The sequence below is a fragment of the Loxodonta africana genome, chromosome 12 (assembly GCF_030014295.1).
Source record: "Loxodonta africana isolate mLoxAfr1 chromosome 12, mLoxAfr1.hap2, whole genome shotgun sequence".
Taxonomy (NCBI): Eukaryota; Metazoa; Chordata; class Mammalia; order Proboscidea; family Elephantidae; genus Loxodonta; species Loxodonta africana.
The window spans coordinates 84,642,416-84,663,234 of record NC_087353.1 but is presented as its reverse complement, the minus strand read 5'-3'; the positions used below and the strand labels follow the sequence as shown (position 1 = coordinate 84,663,234).

General features: G+C 39.1%; 1 protein-coding gene across 5 annotated transcripts in view; it reads left to right on the top strand.

The window, feature by feature from the left end:
- XPO6 (exportin 6) overlaps nt 1-20,819 on the top strand; it is a 126,324-nt gene that overhangs the window by 47,041 nt on the left and 58,464 nt on the right. For 3 of the 5 annotated variants that reach the window (XM_064295758.1, XM_064295756.1, XM_064295757.1), the window contains 4 exons: nt 1,529-1,641; nt 2,445-2,642; nt 7,515-7,674; nt 10,381-10,458. In XM_064295758.1, coding sequence (XP_064151828.1) covers nt 1,529-1,641; nt 2,445-2,642; nt 7,515-7,674; nt 10,381-10,458 — 549 coding nt within the window. Of the gene's footprint in view, nt 1-1,528; nt 1,642-1,706; nt 1,834-2,444; nt 2,643-7,514; nt 7,675-10,380; nt 10,459-20,819 lie in introns of all 5 variants that reach the window. The other 2 variants (XM_064295760.1, XM_064295759.1) reach the window with 2 other exon arrangements.

Genomic DNA, 20,819 nt, shown 5'->3' with positions numbered 1-20,819 from the left:
GCTGTTGTTAGCTTAAAATTGAAGTGCTTTTGATTTTTCTCTTAACTCGATGGCAGTGGGTTGGGTTTGGTTTGCAAAGCAAATATTGCTCACCTTGTGTGTTCGAGAATTAAAAGTGAAAACTTCTGAACATGTTCGTATTCGAATCTGATTTTAAAATAGCTTTAAATAACCAGATGCTACAAATGTCTAATTTAAATACAGGCTAAGGGGAATCCGGGGGTTTGGTTCTATACAATGGGAGTGTCTTAGTTCAGCTCTCTTTGTACCTAGTCTTTGTAACTGTATTTGATTGTGTGGGCTGGAACCACTTGCTTTTTTTTTTTTGATGTCTTAGGATCTACTAAAGCTTTCTTAGCTAGGCAGGAGAAAGGAGGGAAGCCTTTCGTTAAAGGGGCTCTACCCATTCTCTACCAAAGGTGAGTTATTGGTGCCCTAGAACTTGATAGAGCTGTTAGCAGGGATGCTGGAGAGACAATTTGGTCTTTTTAATAGTGGAGGAAGCTGAAGCATCAAAGAGGAGCTATGAGTTGCTTAGGGTCAGACCCAGTGAATTAGTAGCAGAGTCTAGAACAGAGCCCAGAGTTCCTCATTTCCAGCCACTGCTTATTCTCTCCATTTTGACTTCACTTCTGGGATTCCTAGAGACATTTACATAATTATAGGGACAGTTCGTCAGCTTCTTCCTATGGAATTCTTAATGAGACTGCCTTGTTGAATTTAGCCTAAGTTGTAGGGCGCTAGCAGGGCAGTGGCTTTAGAACTAGAATGGGTACCTGTGTGTCCTGTTTTCCCAGGGTCTTCCTACAATATCTCAGGGTTGTTGCCTTTGTACTTTCACCATTTTTGTCTCCTATTTCATGGCTAATGCAAGTAGGTCAAGATGACTAAAGGGTAGCACCGTTAACGACACAGTCTCAATGCTTGCTGTCTTGTGGATTCTGGCTGATATTTTCAGCAGGCTAAGGAGGAGCAGAATAATTTCTAACTGGTTTGATGTGTGTCCTGGCAATTCCCATTTGATTGTTCCTCTTATTTAACAGATGCTTCTTTGTGGTGTCTTAAAATGAAACCAAACCCCAATGAAGAGAGTTAGCCTTCTTGAATTCTCTTGCTTTTTTTCCTATCTGTCTTTGAGAGGTTAGTCTTAACCTTTTCTTTTCCTGCTTCTCTAGTCATCATTTTTAAGAAGGTGAAATGATACTCTTACAGTTTCCCATCCACAGATTAGGTTAAATAAGAACTTTAACACTGAATGTTTCTCTGCCTGAAAAAGTGTCCACAAGAGAGGTTATTAATTTTCAGTTAGCTGAAAACACTGTCAGTGTTCTTCGTCACCTCTGAACCAGTATCCTCAGTGACATAAAAATGGTCTATCATCTGTCCTTTCTATCTTGAAGAATCAGCTGTTTTTGACATCGTTTACATTATACGGAAAGAGGTATGATTGAAAAAGTAAGACAGCCCAGCCTTGTATTAATTTCATGTATTTTCATAGCCTTGTTTTGTTGCTATTTAACTTTTCCAGAGGAGCTTCTTAATAACTTTGCCCAGCAAATAGGAGCCTGGAGGTTCTGCCTGTATTTTCTCTCCAGCACTAGGAATGATTATGTAATGATGTACAGTTTAACGGTTTTTGAGGTAAGTTGCCAGACAATTTTACACTTTAATGAAAAATATTTTGTATTCATGTTGCCATGTCATAGATTGTAGCTTTGATGAACAGATGGCTGGGAAACACTGGTAACTCAGCTCAGGGACTTCTTACCACATACCATCTTAATCAAGACAACTGGTGTTCCGGGATACCTTCCCATTTTACACACCAGAAGGGTAAGACGGATGGTTGGCTTTAAGGTTAGGTTGTTTGTGGTAACATGTAACTTTTCCCAGAGAGAGATAATTAAAGAAAAACTTGTTGGGAGGAGGGATGATACCCATAACACCTATGGTCCCAACCACAAAAATTTTCGTTTGTATCAACTCTCTTCTCATCTTTGTCTTCCTATGCACACCTTTTTTGTTTTTGTTTTCTTACCTAATTTTATCAGATTGCTCTTGACATTTTGTATTCTGCTTTTTTTCACTTACTTTTGTATTATATTCTGGTAAGTGATCATACCATTATCCATGAAGCAGTTCTTTTATTTTCAGGCATTAAGATTGTTTCTGTCATTTTTGGGGGACCATTAGAAACAATGTGTAATACAAATTTTTTGCACGAACAGCTTTTTGTTTCTATTAAATTATTTGTTTAGCAGATCTTTGTAGGAATGAAATTGTTATAACACAGGATTTGAATATTTTTATTATTGCCAGATTGCTTGAAACCATTGTTTAAAAGATAGTGTTTCTTACTTGAGGTGATATGGCTAACCATGGGATGAAAACCAGTTATTTTTTGTACAGTTTGCTAACTTAAAAAATGTGTATTTATTTTTCAGAATCTGATCAATAAAATGTGGCTTGGGGTCCCATCTCAGGATAAGATGGAAATCCGTAGCTGCCTGCCCAAACTTCTTTTGGCTCACCATAAAACCTTACCTTACTTTATCCGGAACAAGCTCTGCAAAGTTATTGTTGACATTGGCCGTCAAGATTGGCCAATGTTCTACCATGATTTTTTTACTAACATTTTACAGGTAAGGATACACTTAAGGAAACTTTGAGAACAAATCCAGGAAACTTGGGTATCTTTTAAACAGTTTGTTTGTAGAAGTGATTATTTCCTTGTTTGAAGAGGAGTTTTAAGATTAGTGTTTTGGAGCTGCAGCACCGAGGTGATTTTAGGATAGATGATCTGATTCAGTTAACCTTTTCTTCTTGACGTGTGTATCTTTGTACAGTGGAGAAAGGAAAAAAAAATACTGGCTCGCTCGTTAATCCCTTGTGAAATTTCATTCAACAAATACTTAAAAGCCTGTTAGGTGCTGTGCCACCTTTTGGGAGTGCAAGGATAAGGCCTCCGACAGTTTCCCAAGTTAACGGGGAGATAGCTATGCAAACAGTAATTATCCAACAATATGATGTAGTGGAAGTGTATGCAGAGTGTAGTGGTAGCATAGCATTTGGACTCAAGGAGCTAAAGTGTTTTAGCCTTGTTGGTAATGAGGCATGATGGAGGAGTGGCAGCATAAGAGGCTGGATTGAGGGGTGGGAGCCAGATCAGCTGTTGACAGCTGTTGCAAGGGGATTTCGATGTTTAGTTTGTAGTGCTTCCTTAGGAACTAACGATGGTTTTCGAGAAGGGAGAAAACATACCATGTTTTTATGTGGGAACAGTAACTTTAGCAGCAGTGTGGAGTCTAGATTACAGAGGTGAGGGGCTAGTGGGAAGGAGACCAGTAGGTTGCTGTTGGAGAAGTCTGAGTGAGACGAGGGAGATCTGAGCCAAGCAGAGACCTATTTGGTGGATGGAGGCAGGATACTTAGGAAATGGACTAAAGAGACTTTAGTCAGTAACTAAATGATAGGGATGAGGGAAGGGAGGAATCTAGAATGACTCCCAGGTTTCTGGCTTAGATCACAGAGCTAAGTTTTGGTGCTATTTACCAGACCAGGGATGAAGGAAGGTAGAATGGGTTTGGGCAAAAGATGGTGAATTAAGTTTGGCAGAAGATGCATTTAAGGTTTGTGTGTTCCTTCTGTGTGGTATCAACTTAGTCTTTGGAAAATGTGGGTCTGTGGTTTAGGAAAGAGGTCTAGCTAAAGGTCAAGATTTGGAAGTCATTAGGGAATAGGTAGAACCTAAAAGCCAAGAAAGGAGCCCTGGTGATGCAATGGTTAAGTGCTCAATTGCTAACTGAAAGGTTGGCGGCTTGAACCTTCCAGGGGCTCCGAGGGAGAAGAGACCTGGCAATCCTGCTCCTATAACTGTCTCAGCCTAGAAAACCCCGTGTGGCAACTCTACTGTGTTACATGGGGTCGCTATGAGTTGGAATTGACTTGGCGGCGCACAACAACAACAAAAGCCAAGAGTGAGGTGGCGGTGTTCATTTAATCCTGTGAAAATAACATCGCATTATTGTAGCAGTCTAGGGTATGCAGGAAATAAATATTTTGTACAGTTGATAGAAAAAAAATTCTTTGAAAATTGGTTATAGTCTCCGTAATTGTAGGTTCAAGGATTTTCCAGAAAAATACCATTTCTAATACTCTGCCTGCTCTCCCTATAAGCCATTTGAATTATACAGTAACTAAAAAGAAAAAATCTGTGTTGCATCACTCAGATTGCCTTGTGGAGTGGCACAAAATCCTTCATTCAATTTTGGTTTGTTTTTTATAGTGATTCATTTATCTAGAGACTTGTTGGATTTATACAGCAAAGGAGAGTCATGCATTTGTTCCGCAAACTATTTGTTGAGCACCAGCCAGGTGCTAATTAAGCACTTGGTGGGGATATAGTAATGAATAAAACAAAGTCCTTGCCTTCATGGAGTTTATAACCTAGAGGAGGAGACCATCGGTTACAATAAGCAAATAAATACTTTCAGGTAATTAATGAGTATTATGAAGAGAATTAAAACCAGGATAAGGAGATAGAGAATGCCAGGGGTGCTAGATAGGATGGCCATGGGAGGCTTTTCTGAGAAACAGGCCTTTGAGCAGAAACCTGAGTGAAAGTGATGGAGTGAGCCACATGGGTATTTAGGGGAAGAGTGATTTAGACAGAGGGAATAGCAAGTGATACTCCACAACTGTTGAAGAGCTGAATTAATTATAATTAATTATAAACAGAATTTAGAAGAGCATTTTTAGATGAAGTGCACATGGAGGTTTAAACAGGCTCTAGTTGTCCTCCTCTGTTCTCTGTTACTTCCCTCTCCAGCTCTTCATAATTGACTCCTTTAACTGCATGCAGCCTTTATGATTTTGAAATACCCCGTAGTGGAAAGGGCACTGGACTGGGAGGAGCGTGTCTGGGTTCTATGTCTATCTTTGTCACAAATCATCTTTGGTTTTAGCACCTCCATTTTTTTCTTTGTAAAGTGAGAGGGTTGGAGTAAGCAGTCTTTAAAATTCTTTTCAATTTTAATATTCTCTATTTATCCATGAAAACCAGTCAATGGTGTGACATATTGGTGCTCGGTTACTGGCATTTCTGATAATAAATTAAACCTTTCCATCAGGTATTGGGGAATAAGTCCAAACTGGTTCTGGATCAACTTAATCATCACACAATCCTTTGATTAAGCCTTCTAAAAGGTTTCTTATTTGGCTCAATTCCGTCATGGTCTGTTTGCAGTCTGGTGTTCATAGTTTTTTGTTTTAACTTTAATTGTGACAGTCCACTGGGACATTGTGCTGTGTATGCTATAATTGTGATGGCCACCATACCACGCAGAAGGGAATTGATTTGGGGCCCTAGAAACATACCTGGAGCTCTCTGTGTTGGTTACACTCTTTCTAGGTTACTGGAGAAGGAAGTAGTTGAAGTGGAAACTGACCCCTGTTCTCTTCACCTCCCCACATCATGCACACACACACCACAGCTTTCTATGCTGTGTTCTTCAGATTCCTGAAGTGAACACTAAAACTTGAGGTGGACCTGTGGTTGTGCATTTTGCCTGGGGCTGGATAATTAAGGGGCAAGGAGCAGAGAAAAGCGTTGCTGTTTCTTCTTTGACCGGGTGAAGAAATAAAAAATTGTTGAACCATCTTAGAAGCTCACACTAAAAACTTGAACTTGATCTTCAACCCTAAGGTGCTTATTGTCTGTTAAACTGCAGAGGCTACCTGTGTTAAGAGCTTAAATTCAATATGTGCAGATGGTAAGGGGAAACACCATATTAATAAAAAGCTTCCTGGACACAAAGCTAATGAGAAGAAAAAATGTGTTTTATCAGGCGGTTCTTTTTCAAGTAAAGAATAGCTTTCATTTCAGCCAATTTCTTTCCTAGCTTTCTCTCCTTCCCCCAGTGATGAGAGAACTTTAAGATACATTTTCTATACTGTAGGAATCTTTTGTCGCGGGGGAGAACAGAAGCATTTCATCTATAGGAAAGTGTGTTGCTAAATGAAATGTTATTCCTGGCTGAAAGAATAAGAATGAGGACTTAAGGAAAAACAGACAAACGAGGTAGAAGAGAAAGAAAGAAATGAAAACGAAGAAGTAATGCAAATCTTTTAGAATACTGATTGTTAACCCAAAGGTTTCCAAATGGAAAGAGATGCTTACGAAGGGTCAGCTCTACCTTATTATGTAAAGAAAAATTGCTAGAGGAGGAGTTTTCTTTTTCTCCCTACTGACTAGACTTGTAGAAAATGAAGAGCAAAATTTTGGAGGATGCTTTTCAAGTTATAGTTTGAAGAGAACTGGTTTTACACGGAACATGGGTAACACCCTTAATCACTGCTAGTTTTACATAGCGCTGCTTTTGAGGGCAGTTGAATTTACCTTGAGTTTATATTGTTATATAATATTTACTAGTTTTTCAGGATGAGCTTTTTCTTAAGGAAAAGGAAAGTACCCTGTTCCTTAAAGTGGAGAATATATGGCCTATATGGGCACAGTTCCTATGTGCCCTCCTCTACCATGAAGCTCGTGTTTTCTGGCTTCAGTAAATAAAAAACTTGCTTGTGTAAGGCAGTGAACTACATTTAAAGTTAATTATGGTGAAAGAAAAAGGTCAAGTGCTCTTTAAAAAAAATTTTTTTTTTTTTTAAATAATAGATTGTAGCATTTAACTTGACAGCGAATTTTAGTTATAACATGCTTACTTTTACTGTTTCTGGACACTGAAAAAAATAGATGTAATTCAAAGATGAATTGCTTTGAATTTTGCGAAATTGATTGGAAAGATATAAGTAAATGTTAGGCTTTTGAAGGCGTACGGTTGTTTTCTGTCTCTTGTTTAATGAAACTTTCCTCAGTATAGTTTGAGAGTATTGTAGGTGGTTGAAGAGTAACTAATTTGCTTTACAAAAAAAAAACCTGTTGCCTTCCAGTTGATTCCAATTCATAGTGACACTGTAGGTTAGAGTAGAACTGCCCCATAGGGTTTCTTAAGGAGTGGCTGGTGGATTCAAACTGCCGACCTTTCAGTTAGCAACTGAGCTCTTAACCACTGCACCACCAGTATAGGTACTTGCAAAGTCATAACCTGGTCCTGGTTTAATGATGTATTTGCTCTTGAACTTTTTTGATGCCTGCAAGTTTAGGCTTGTAAGATTTAGAAATGTAAATTGGATTTAACACCTGAGTAAAACTGAGAAGATATCATTAATATATCAGTCTCAGCAAAGTAACCAAGGCACTGTTGGGAATGTGGGCAGACATAAAAATTAGATGTACGTGTTAGGTGTAAAAGAGCATTGTTGTCTTGCTATTCATAGTATTAGACTTTGTCTTTAAATAAGATAAGACTGTAAGTCATTTTTCTAAAGGGTTGATTTATGCAGTCTGTTCATATAAGATTAAACACACAGAGGTACTTCGCAACTTTAACGCTACTTAGCCCTCTTTGTACCTGATTAGCCAAATGCTGCACTCAGAACTTGCTTTTTCCTGGCAGTTGATCCAGTCCCCTGTGACAACCCCCCTTGGGCTGATCATGTTGAAGACAACTTCAGAGGAACTGGCTTGTCCCCGTGAAGACCTCAGTGTGGCTCGGAAGGAGGAGTTGCGGAAGCTGCTGCTAGACCAGGTGCAGACAGTGCTCGGGCTACTGACAGGTAAGTAGCTTGGTGGTGCCAAGAGACAGAGGCCTGCCGACAGATGCCTGGAGCTCAGGCCCTAGCACTCAGAAATTTTGAGCAGTTGTTTTAGCTGTCCCTGAGGCCGAACATAAACATGGAAAGAATTTAGTGCTATATTCCTGGCACCTAACGCAGTGTCTAGAACATAGTAAGACCTTAAAAAATGTGACTGATTTTCCTCGTAGTTTTTCATCAGTTGGGTGTTAAAATAACTACGATTAATGAGGTATATAGAATAGGTCACGGGAACGTGATTGAAATGCCTTTTACTGTGTTCTAAATATGGTGGGTGGCACACACTTAAAATAATTTGAATTTAAGACCAGGAGGTGTTAAATTTCAGATTCTGTATAGGGAAGTGGGAAACCCTGGTGGTGTAGTGGTTAAGTGCTACGGCTGCTAACCAAGAGGTCGGCAGGTCAAATCCACCAGGGGCTCCTTGGAAACTCTATGGGGCAGTTTTACTCTGTCCTTTAGGGTCGCTAGGAGTCGGAATCGACTCGATGGCAGTAGGTTTGGTTTGGGGTTTTTTTTTTTGGTAGGGAAGTGAGACAGAGCTGTATGTAGCATTTTCTTACTTTTACCTCTTCTGTTTTATTAGAGCTTCATGACGTTGTGTGAAGGGTAAGAATAAAAAGAAAGCAAACTATAAAATGAGACAGAAAGAGAGTGGAGGGTCATGAGGGCCAGAACTGCTGTGCTGCCGTGAGACCCTACAAGTTAGGAGGCTGATGTAAAGTGCCCAGTCCCGAGGTCCTTGAGGCACCAAGAGCCTGGGCTGGTTATTTGAAGGAATGTTGTGAAAAGAAATGTTTTTATTTCCAACTCCCCCTACCCAGTGTTTCTTTTTGGATGTCTAGGAATTTTTCTCTTTTGTATATCCAGTTCAGTGCTTGGCATGTAGTGAGCACTTAAAATTGGTTGCAAGAATGATCAAAAGTGAACTTATCATTTACCCTCTGCATTCTTCCCCAAATTCCCAGGAGAAACCCAAACCTCAGAGCATTCAGCACATTTATTGACACCCTGACTGGATGGAAAATTCCTAAAGTTAGAAACTATGTCTTACACCTTCATATCCTGCTGTTCTTAGTAGCATATTAAACATATTTTCAAATTGAGAAATATATACCATAAAATTCACAGTTTTGAAGTATAACAATTGAGTGGTTTTTAGTATATTCACAAGGTTGTGCAACCATTAACCGCTAACTACTTCCAGAATGTTTTCATCACCCCCCCAAAAAAATGCCATATCCATTAGCAATCACCCCCATTCCCTTTCCCCCTAACCCCAGCCCCTGGTAAACACTAATCTGCTTTCCGTTTCTATGGATTTGCTTATTCTGGATATTTCATATAAATGGAATCATATGTGGCCTTTTGTGCCTGGCTTCTTTTCACTTAGCATGTTTTCAAGGTTGTATTACATCCATGTTGTAATATTAAATATTTTGAGAACAAAATATTTTCAGAAGCCTTTATGATCATCTTATGTGCCAGGTTCTGTCCAGGGTGTATAAAGAGAAATAAAACACAGTCCCTGCCCTTTAGTAATTTATAGTCTAATGGGGGAGATAGACAAACGGTTTAAAAAAAAAAAATGTTTTAAGAGTTATAATAGAGGTACATTCTAGGTGCAGATAAAACTGAGTGGGCAGGAAGACTTTCTAGAGGAGGTGACAGCTGAGGGGAACCCAGAGGGACAGACAGAGCAGTGAGTCTGGTAGAGAGGTCAAGTTGGGACTGGCGGGAGGAGAGCAGCTTAGAGATTGAAAAAGAGGTTGTATGTTCAAGAACAGCATGCAGTTTGGCATGAATTGTGGGTGGGGTGGGCCGTAGCATCAAACACTGTGAGCAGGGTGGGTGAGGCCAGGTGGCATGTGCAAAGGCTAGATGCTGAGATTGCATAGAGTGGTGCCATTTACTGGGTGAGGAACATAAGAGAAGTGGTGGCAGGTTTGTGAAGGAGGATGAGTTGATTTTGGGATATCCAGTGGTGTTGTCAGGAAGCAGTTGGCTGTACGGGTCTATGAATGCTTGCCTTGTCTCTAAATCCCTGTGATGTGACATTGAGCTTGGCATATATAGTCAGGATGAGTTTTGGGCTGAGAGAGAGACTTGAGAGGCTTCAGGATATGTTTTGTTTAAGCCATGGAAGTAAAAGAGAGAGTGAAATGAGAAGAAAAGAGGGCTGATGAGGGAACCTGGGGAAGATGTGTACTTAAGTGATGGGCTGAGGATGAAGATAACTGAAAGAGTGAATTGAGTTTAAAGAAACAGGAGAAAAACCAGAAAGAGTAGTACCATGGATTCTAGAGAAGGGTATGGACAGTGGCCTGGAATGCCACAGAGTGGTCAAGGAGGATAAGGATCAAGTGGCCACTGAATGGACTTAGCAACGAAGTGACCTAGGCAAAGCCCAATGTCAGTGCATAGTGGGAGAGAAACCACACTGCAAGATTGTGAAGCAACAGAGATGCTCTGGGTGGGGACAGTACTTTCTAGAAGAGAGCTGGGAGTGAAGAGACATAGCCATTAGCTAGAGGGAAACGTATGGTTGAAAGAGGGATGTTTAAATACTGGTGTTTGATTCAATGGATCAATCAACCTTTCTTTCTAATCTGATTTTCATATGCTAGGCTTTATTTCTCTCTAACTCAGTTTTTCTTTTCTTGGTAGGTATCTTAGAGACTGTCTGGGACAAACACAGTGTTACTGCCGCTACTCCACCACCATCCCCGACCTCAGGAGAAAGTGGTATGGTCTGCCTGCCACATATGGCATTCCTCTTTTTAAATGAGATGGGAGTCAGGGTAGCAATAGCTTATCTAGGCCAGACACAGATAATGATTCTTCATCTATTTTTGGTCTTTCTGCCCATGTTTTCTGAGTAGCTAGCTTTCTTAGTTCCTGGCGAGTGCTTGAACATTCTGATACAAGATTTTGAACTCATGCATTTTGCTCGTTCCTTGCTCATCGTGAAGACGGCACCTTTGACCTTCTGTCACCTGCCCCATCCCCTCCAGTTTATAATTGCTGTCTCTCTCGGTTTGTTATACTCGTTTTTTCCCTTTTTTCAAACTTCATGGCTGTGTTGTTTGAGCTGAAGTTGGTATGATCCTGTGGGCTTGACAGGTCTGTTTCGTGGCTCTGCAGGGGCTGAAGGAGAGGGCAGAGAAATGTAGAGTGCCTTCCTCCCCACTTGACTCAGGGAGAAGTCATGTTGGCCAGGACAGATGGGGACCAGTTGCAGTAGGATTGTTTTTGAATTTATATCAGTTAAGAATAATTTAATAAAGCTTGGGCATTTATAGTGGCTATTTAGTTTACAGTTGCTAGTTATTATTCAGGTATTAATTTTTGTTTTAACAGTTCGAGTAAAGTTTATTTAAAAATGACTACTTTCAAGGATGGATGGAAAGGGGAAATTGTGTCTGAGCAGGAACTTTTGGTTTCTAAATGCTTCTGTTTACACCAAATAATCACAAATGCTTTTGAAGTAGAGTACGTCCTGTGAATTGGCACATATTTCTTCCTCTACTGGAAAGGTTGATGTGGCTAATGAGAAAATTTCCACATCTTTCTTGTTTACCTCAAGGAAATGCGTTGTTGAAATTAGATGTCTCTAAACCCAAGCTGTTTCATGTAGCCTGTTGTTAATATGAGAGCCCCGGTGGCACACTGGTTAAGAGCTCGGCTGCTAACCAAAAGGTCAGCAGTTCCAATCCACCAGTTGCTCCTTGGAAACCCTGTCGGGCAGTTCTCTGTCCTACAGGGTCGCTATGAGTCAGAATCGACTTGACAGCTGTGGGTTTGGTTTGGTGGTTGTTAATATGTAGAAGTTGAAATTCTTGCAGTTATTTTAAAATTGAAAATATATCCTGAAGCCTTGAGGACTGCTCATAGTATACTAATTTATTCCAAATTCCATTTATCATATTTCTTTTGGATTAAAACCTATTAGAGTCTCATCTGTCACACCGCTCTTAGATTAAAACATACTATAGAATTCTAGACTATATTAAGAGCCCCAGGAAATTGAACTTTATTTGTATTTTGTTGCCAGCCATTCTTGAGGTGGATAGTTGAGGTGGCTCAGCACATTTATGTTTTGCAATATTTGAATGAGAAAAGAAAATTTTGCAAGTGATTACAGAGATCTGATTTTGAGTAAACGCTTTGGAATCTCCCTCAATTTGGCTGGTTATTAAATTTTTCGTTTAGTTTAAATACAGTTTGCAAAGATTAGTTCTTTTGAATTAGATTTGTTTTTAGATGCTTGAATATCAGCTTAGACTCCAGTTTAAGTTTTCCACTATCAAGAACTGTGTGTTTTAGTTGGCTTTATTCAGATATATGTTGTGAACTAACTCTGTTTATACTTTGATAGACTTTATTTTTCTGGGGCCTAGGTTGGGGTTTGTCATGTACTACAAACCAAACATGTTTACCTTTTATGTTACGTGTTGCCTAGGTTTTTTTTATGAAGTTCAGTGAAATGTGAGCTCATGTGACATTTAGATACAAACAAAACCCAAAAATATGGTGCTTACTTCTTAAGAATTGCCTCCTAGAGTCCATTAAAAAGCTTTGAACTGTTGGATTTTTGTATTTGAGAAAAGCAAGATAAATTGAGACCATGGTGGCCTAGGGAGTTAAGTAAGCTTCTAAGCTGGGTGTACTTCCCCTTTCAAAAGGAAAAAAAAAAAAAAAAGAAGAAGAAATTGCGTATTGATTTGTTACAATTTTTTTCTCTTTATGACAGTTGCAAGTGAAGTCATCAGATCTTGCTCCATTACATAGGCAGTGTTGATGATTCAGCCAACATTTATTTTGATGCTTTTGCTCAACTGCTTTGCACACTTAAGACACCAAGTTAAATGGTAGTAAAAACTTCTAGAAATTGTTTAGCTTTCTTGATCATAAGCTCAGTTTTGTAGAAGAACTTCATTCTGAGAAACCTTAGGGCCCAGTGAATAAGTCAAGCTATTCCTAAACACTGTGTCAGTCCACCTCGTTGAGAGTCTTCCTCTTTTCTGCTGACCCTGTACTCTGCCAATCATGATGTCTTTCTCCAGGGACTGATCCCTCCTGACAACATGTCCAAAGTATGTAAGATGCAGTCTCGCCATCCTTGCTTCTGAGGAGCATTCTGGCTGTACTTCTTCCAAGACAGACTTGTTCATTCTTCTGGCAGTCCGTGGTATAGTTCTTTGCCAACACTGTAATTCAAAGGCGTCGGTTCTTTGGTCTTCCATGTTCGTTAAAAATTAGGGATCATATTTTTCTAGTCCACGTGGTATATAATTTCAAATATAGATCTGTACATGGACTAGTGATGAAAAGTTTTTTAGAGTGGAGGTTTATTAGAGAACTAGAATTATGGAGACCAATTCGTAGCTTTATCCAAAGCACCTTCCAAATTGCATCTCTTTTTATACTAGCAAATTTTTTCATGTTTCCTTATAAGCTACCTGTATACAGGTAGGACTTGGTAGGATCACTCGCAACTTGTGTGATTCCATTTCCTTCTCCCTAGGGCTCCTTGAAGAGTTTCCCCCCATTTTCATGAATGAGCCTGCTATTAGGTCCGTGGTCCTCAACCGGGACAGTTTTGCTGCCCAGGGGACATTTGGCAATGTCTGGAGACATTTTTTGGTTAGCACAACTGGGGGAGTGCTACTAGCATCTAGTGAGTGGAGGCCAGTGCTGCTAAACATCCTACAATGCATAGGACAGCTCCCAAAACAAAGAACGATCCAGTCCAAAATTTCAGTGGTGCCAAGGTTAAGAAACCTTGAGATCTGAATAGAAAACACAAAATTTCAATACTTTAAAAAAAATGGAGATCTCTGCATGAAATCCCATTGCAAATGTTTCCATTGTGTTTTTGTTGTTAGTAAGTACCTCAGAGTCCGCCAACCTCTGGAAATGGCTACATATTGCTGCCACAGCCTGGTCCAGTGCAGGAAAGATAAAGTCACTCGCCGAGGGTACCCTCTTATGTAGGTAACTTGTTTTCTTAACTGCAGTATGAAGCAGAGACCCTGTCCTGTAGTGATTCCTCCCACTTTGATTAAAATACATTTTAAAGAAACTGTTCCATAATCTACTAAAATACCTTGAAACATTTAAATTTGAGTAAAAGCGTTTTTATTGAGAAATAATTTTTTTGAGAAAAAAAATCAAAGGTCATCCTCTAAACAGCTTTTACCTTCACATAATCCTGTTCGGTCTTTGTCCATGTGCATATATCTTCCTGCACATGCCATTTTACATTTTGGTTGTTTCCACATGACTTTCTATCATATGTATTTTTCTATATTTGAATATTCACTTTCTTAGTTATCATTTTTCCTGGTTGCATAATTTTTCCAGTTGACTTGTGTTCCGGGAAGGGGTATAGCCTCTGGGGCCAGACCTGGGTTTCAGTTTCAGCTCAACCTCTTACTAGCTGAGGGACCTTGGGAAGCAGTCTGTTCGTGCTGTAAGTATTCTAACAGTCTGTAAATGCAGATAATAGTATTATTTGCCCTGAAGTTGTGAGCATTACACGTGTGAGAATATACATGTAAAGTGTTCGGTGCAGTGCCAAGCCAGTAGTAAGAACACAGCAAATGATAACCATCGAGCTGATGTTGATTCATGGCAACCTCTCATGTGTGTCAGAGTGGAACTGTGCTCCATAGGGTTTTCAGTGGCTGATTTTTTGGCCTTTCTTTTGAAGTCCTCTGGGTGGACTTGAACTGCCAACCTTTTGGTTAACAGCCGAGTGAGTTAACCATTTATACCACTTAGGGACTGCAGTTCTAGCAAATGGTAGCTATTCTTACTATCATTGATGTTCTACTTTCTCTTGAGCAGTCCTGTTGCGAAAAAATTTGTCTGAGACTTAGAATAGGGACAGTTTTTTAATCTGTGTTTAACAAAGGAGATTAAACCCCTTATTAATAAAGTACAAAAATCCTCATTCAAATGGCTGAGGAGATTGAGGCTAAGAATGGTTAATTGACTTGTTTGTATGTTCATGTTCATCCAGCAGTATAAGGCAGTGATTTCTCAATAAGCATGGGAATGCCTGGAGGTCCCTAAACCCTTTCAGAGGATCCCAGAGGTCAAATATATACTCATAAAAATATTAACACATAGTCATTTTTACCCCCATTTTCTCACGAATATACAGAATAAAAAAAACTCATTGATACGGTTTTAAATTCCACATCACAATTAACCTTTAAAAAATTTTGTACTGGTCAAATTTTAGTATAATATTAAAGAATAGCCACAGTTATCTGAAAAGGCCATTAAAATACTTCTCACTTTTTTGATTGCATATCTGCATGAAGCTGAATGCAATGGGTTTATGGTTTATAGAGAAATTAATAAATATTAAAAAAATTTATCAGTTTTAACTTTTAATATGGCAAATATCAATAGAAATAACCTGCATAAATAAGAGCTCTTTGGGATTCTCAGTAATATTTAAGAGTATAAAGGGGTTCTGAGTCCAAAATATTTGAGAACTGCTGCTTTATAAAGTATAAAAAGTGTAAAAATTTATCCAGTGTGCCATCATACAAGAATAACTTCAAATAACATTTCATCGTTTAAGACTTCTCTTTATACACAGCTACAGATAGGATACGTTAGATTAGATACAAAGACAAAATGGCATCATGTTTTTTATAAAAATTACATTTTAGTTTTACTTGACTTTCAAGATATTAAACTGATGGAATCGTTCACCTTGAGGTGCTTTTTCCACAAGGGGTAGTATGAGGGTAAGTCAAAAAGTATTGCTACAAAATCATAGAAACCCTTATTGAAAAAAATATCAAAACCTCGAAGCTGTTGTTTCTTGACACGTCCTTTATCTAGGTCTGTACCCTTCTAAAGATGGTGTTTCCATCTTTTTAACCTTTCTCAGAAGATTTTCTGTTTCTTTGATTTACACCATGTCAAAACAGCAGTTTTGGCATTCTCGAGGGACTCAAATTGTGTTCCTTTTAAATGTTCTTTGAGTTTTTGGGAACGAAAAAGAGTCTAAAAAGGCAAGATCAGGGCTATAGGGTGGATGGGGTAAGGTTTCCCAACGAAATTCTTGTAGGATTGCCCTTGCTACCCTCAAAGAATGAGCAGGTACATTGTCAGGATGGAAAAAATTCCTTGGCACAACTTTTCTGGCCTTTTTCTTACCAAAGCAATTTTCAATTTTCTTAAAACTTTTTCATAGTGAGCACCCATGATCATCCTGTGTCCTAAGAGAAATTCTATCAAAATTACCCCTTTGGAATCCCAAAAAAACAGTTGCCTTAACCTTCTGAGCGGTCTTCCCTTGGCTTATCTTTGAGGTCTTCTCAAACTTCCTTGAAATGCTTGGTCCATCTAAAAACCATTGTTTAATGTGGGACAGCATTCCTATAAACTTGTCGCAAAGCTTCAGTGATTTGGGAAGATGCCTACTTCAGTATTGTTAATTTGATATTAGCCCTGGCCTCAAAATCTAAGATGAGCGTATTACTGAGAGAACTTGTCTGCAGCCATCCACTGATCTCAGAGACATGTTTAAACATGTTTTGTTTGGAATAAACCTGTGCATGTATGAACTGGAACCCTAGTAGCAATACTTTTTGACTTAGCCTTGTACTTCCTAAAAGATAATTCTAAGGTTAAGAAAAAGAGTATGAAAACCAATTTCTTATTACATGTTTTAATTTTAGGCCATATATTTTGAGACTTCATGCTTGTGAAAGATGGAAAAAAGAGCTAGCATAGCCTTCTATAATTCCTACATTTGTTTAGTCTTAATTCTATATTTAATTCAATGTCTGCCTTGATCTTTTTGCCACAGCTTCACCATTTCTTAATTGTTCATTTTGATTCATTTCTTTGTCTGCATAATTTCGTTGTCCAGTATCCTCTGTAAGAAGATTTTGTGAGTGATACATTACCTGCGTTTTTTATGTATTTGAGAAAATTGCCATCTGCTTTTATACTCAAAGGAGAACTTTGAGTTATGTCATATTTTGCCCCAGAGCTTGTAGAGACTGTATCGCTGTCTTCTGGCTTTGAATGTTTCTGTGGAGCGGTCTGAATTAGGCATAGGTTTCTGCCTAGATTCCTTCCTTATTCCTGATGCTCTTAGTATTGATCACGCTCCATAATTTTTTTCTTGGGATAGAATATTCCTTTTCATCTTGTAGAATCACATCCTTATTTCAGGAAAGTTTTCTCCTCTTATAGTTTTGAGTGTTTTTCTTTGTCTCCTCTACAATCATTGTTACAGCTTTGTTTCTTCTCCATTTCATTTTGTGTGATTTTCTTTAGTCCAGTGCTTCTAAAAAATAAAGCAAATATAAGAGAGAGAGCTTGTAAAAGCACAGATTCCTTTGACCCACCCCTGGAGGTTCTACTTTAGTAGCGGGTGTAGGGGCATGATACTTTGCCTTCCCGACAAGCTCCCAGATTTATTGATGATGCAGACCTGTCAGGGGTGGATTATCCAATAGGCAAGGTGAGCACAATGCCTACCTTGCTTACGAGATCATCTGTAGTGAACAGTTTCACATCTTTTCACCACATCAAAGGTTCTGCTTCTAGGTATGACTGCCATCTGTCTCTCTCCCAGCCCCACAGTACCTTCCTACAGAATCAAAGCCTCTTTTCAAATTTATAATGTCTGACAGGCAAATGATTCAGTAAGCAAGGTAAAGCATTGTGCTTACCTTGCCTCTTGGATAATCTGCCCTTGAGGTCCATGGACCATACCTGGAGTAGCTCAGCAGTTCTCAGATTTTTGGTTTCTGGATCCCTTTACTTTTAAAAATTATTGAGTTCCTCAAAGAGCTTTTGTTTACATAGGTTATATCTATCGATATTGAAACTGAGAAAATTGAAAAAATACATATTAATTTATTAAAAGTAACCATAATGACCCTATTAAATATATTAACAAATAATACATCTTAATAAAAAAAATTATATTTTCCAAAGCAAACAGAAAAATTTACTGAGAATTATGGCATTGTTTTATATTTCTGCAGATCTTGTTAATGTGTGGCTTATTGAAAGATAAACCGGTTGTCACTGAGTCATTCCAGCTCATGGTGACCCCGTGTGTGTCAGAGTAGAATTGTGCTCCATAGGGTTTTTTTTTTTTTTTTTTTCCAAGTTGATTCCCACTCATGGCAACCCCATGTGTGTGTCAGAGTAGAGCTGTGCTCCATAGGGTTTTTTTTAAATAATTTTTATTGTGCTTTAAGTGAAAGTTTACAAATCAAGTCAGTCTGTCACATATAAGCTTATATACACCTTACTCCATACTCCCATTTACTCTCCTCCTAATGAGTCAGCCCACTCCCTCATTCCAGTCTCTCCTTTCTTGACCGTTTTTGCCAGTTTCTAATCATCTCTACCCTCCTGTCTCCCCTCTAGACAGGAGATACCAACACAGTCTCAAGTGTCCACCTGATACAAGTAGCTCACTCTTCATCAGCATCTCTCTCCAACCCATTGTCCAGTCCGTTCCATGTCTGATGAGTTGTCTTCAGGAATGGTTCCTGTCCTGGGCCAACAGAAGGTTTGGGGACCATGACCGCCAGGATTCTTCTAGGCTCAGTCAGACCATTAAGTCTGGTCTTTTTATGAGAATTTGGGGTCTGCATCCCACTGTTCTCCTGCTCCCTCAGGGGTTCTTTGTTGTGCTCCGTGTCAGGGCAGTCATCCGTTGTGGCCGGGCACCATCTAGTTCTTCTCATCTCAGGATGATCTAAGTCTCTAGTTCATGTGACCCTTTCTGTCCTTTGGGGTCATATTTATCGTGTGACCTTGGTGTTCTTCATTCTTCTTTGATCCAGGTGGGTTGAGACCAATTGATGCATCTTAGATGGCTGCTTGTTAGCATTTAAGACCCCAGGTGCCACACTTCAAAGTGGGATGCAAAATGTTTCCTAATAGAATTTATTTTGCCAATTGACTTAGAAGTCCCCTTAAGCTATAGTCCCCAAGCCCCTGCCCTTGCTCCACTGACCTTCAAAGCATTCAGTTTATCTCTGGAAACTTCTTAGCTTTTGGTCCAGTCCAGTTGAGCTGACCTTCCATGTATTGAGTATTGTCCTTCCCTTCACCTAAAGTAGTTCTTATCTACTGACTAATCAGTAAATAACCCTCTCCCACCCTCCCTCCCTCCCCGCCTCGTAACCACAAAAGTATGTGTTCTTCTCAGTTTATACTGTTTCTCAAGATCTTATATTAGTGGTCTTATACAATATTTGTCCTTTTGCCTCTGACTAATTTCGCTCAGCATAATGCCTTCCAGGTTCCTCCATGTCATGAAATGTTTCACAGATTCGTCACTGTTCTTTATCGATGCGTAGTATTCCATTGTGTGAGTATACCACAATTTATTTAACCATTCATCCGTTGATGGGGCACCTTGGTTGCTTCCAGCTTTTTGCTATTGTAAACAGAGCTGCAATAAACACGGGTGTGCATATATCTGTTCGTGTGAAGGCTCTTATTCCTCTAGGGTATATTCCGAGGAGTGGTATATCTGGGCTGTATGGTAGTTCTATTTCTAACTTTTTAAGAAAACATCAGATAGATTTCCAAAGTGGTTGTACGATTTTACATTCCCACCAGCAGTGTATAAGAGTTCCAATCTCTCCGCAGCCTCTCCAACATTTATTATTTTGTGTTTTTTGGATTAATGCCAGCCTTGTTGGGGTGAGATGGAATCTCATCATAGTTTTAATTTGCATTTCTCTAATGGCTAATGATCGAGAGCATTTTCTCATGTATCTGTTAGCTGTCTGAATATCTTCTTTAGTGAAGTGTGTGTTCATATCCTTTGCCCGCTTCTTGATTGGGTTGTTTGTCTTTTTGTGGTTGAGTTTTAACAGAATCATATAGATTTTAGAGATCAGGCGCTGGTCGGAGATGTCATAGCTGAAAATTCTTTCCCAATCTGTAGGTGGTCTTTTTACTCTTTTGGTGAAGTCTTTAGATGAGTATAGGTGTTTGATTTTTAGGAGCTCCCAGTTACCGGGTTTCTCTTCATCATTTTTGGTAATGTTTTGTATTCTGTTTATGCCTTGTATTAGGGCTCCTAACGTCCCTATTTTTTCTTTCATGGTCTTTATTGTATTAGTCTTTATGTTTAGGTCTTTGATCCACTTGGAGTTAGTTTTTGTGCATGGTGTGAGGTATGGGTCCTGTTTCATTTGTTTGCAAATGGATATCCAGTTATGCCAGCACCATTTGTTAAAAAGACTATGTTTTCCCCAATTAACTGACACTGGGCCTTTGTCAAATATCAGCTGCTCATATGTGGATGGATTTATATCTGGGTTCTCAATTCTGTTCCATTGGTCTGTGTGCCTGTTGTTGTACCAGTACCAGGCTGTTTGACTACTGTGGCTGTATAATATGTTCTAAAATCAGGTAGAGTGAGGCCTCCCACTTTCTTCTTCTTTTTCAGTAATGCTTTACTTATCCGAGGCTTTTTTCCCTTCCATATGAAGTTGGTGATTTGTTTCTCCATCACATTAAAAAATGTCATTGGAATTTGGATCGGAAGTGCATTGTATGTATAGATGGCTTTTGGTAGAATAGACATTTTTACTATGTTAAGTCTTCCTATCCATGAGCAAGGTATGTTTTTCCACTTAAGTAGGTCCTTTTTAGTTTCTTGTAGTAGTACTTTGTAGTTTTCTTTGTATAGGTCTTTTACATCTTTGGTAAGATTTATTCCTAAGTATTTTATCTTCTTGGGGGCTACTATGAATGGTATTGATTTGGTGATTTCTTCTTTGATGTTCTTTTTGTTGGTGTAGAGGAATCCAAGTGATTTTTGTATGTTTATCTTATAACCTGAGACTCTGCCAAACTCTTCTATTAGTTTCAGTAGTTTTCTGGAGGATTCCTTAGGGTTTTCTGTGTATAAGATCACGTCATCTGCAAATGGAGATAATTTTACTTCCTCCTTGCCAATCCGGATGCCCTTTATTTCTTTGTCTAGCCTAATTGCTCTGGCTAGGACCTCTAGCACAATGTTGAATAAGAGCAATGATAAAGGGCATCCTTGTCTGGTTCCCGTTCTCAGGGGAAATGCTTTCAGG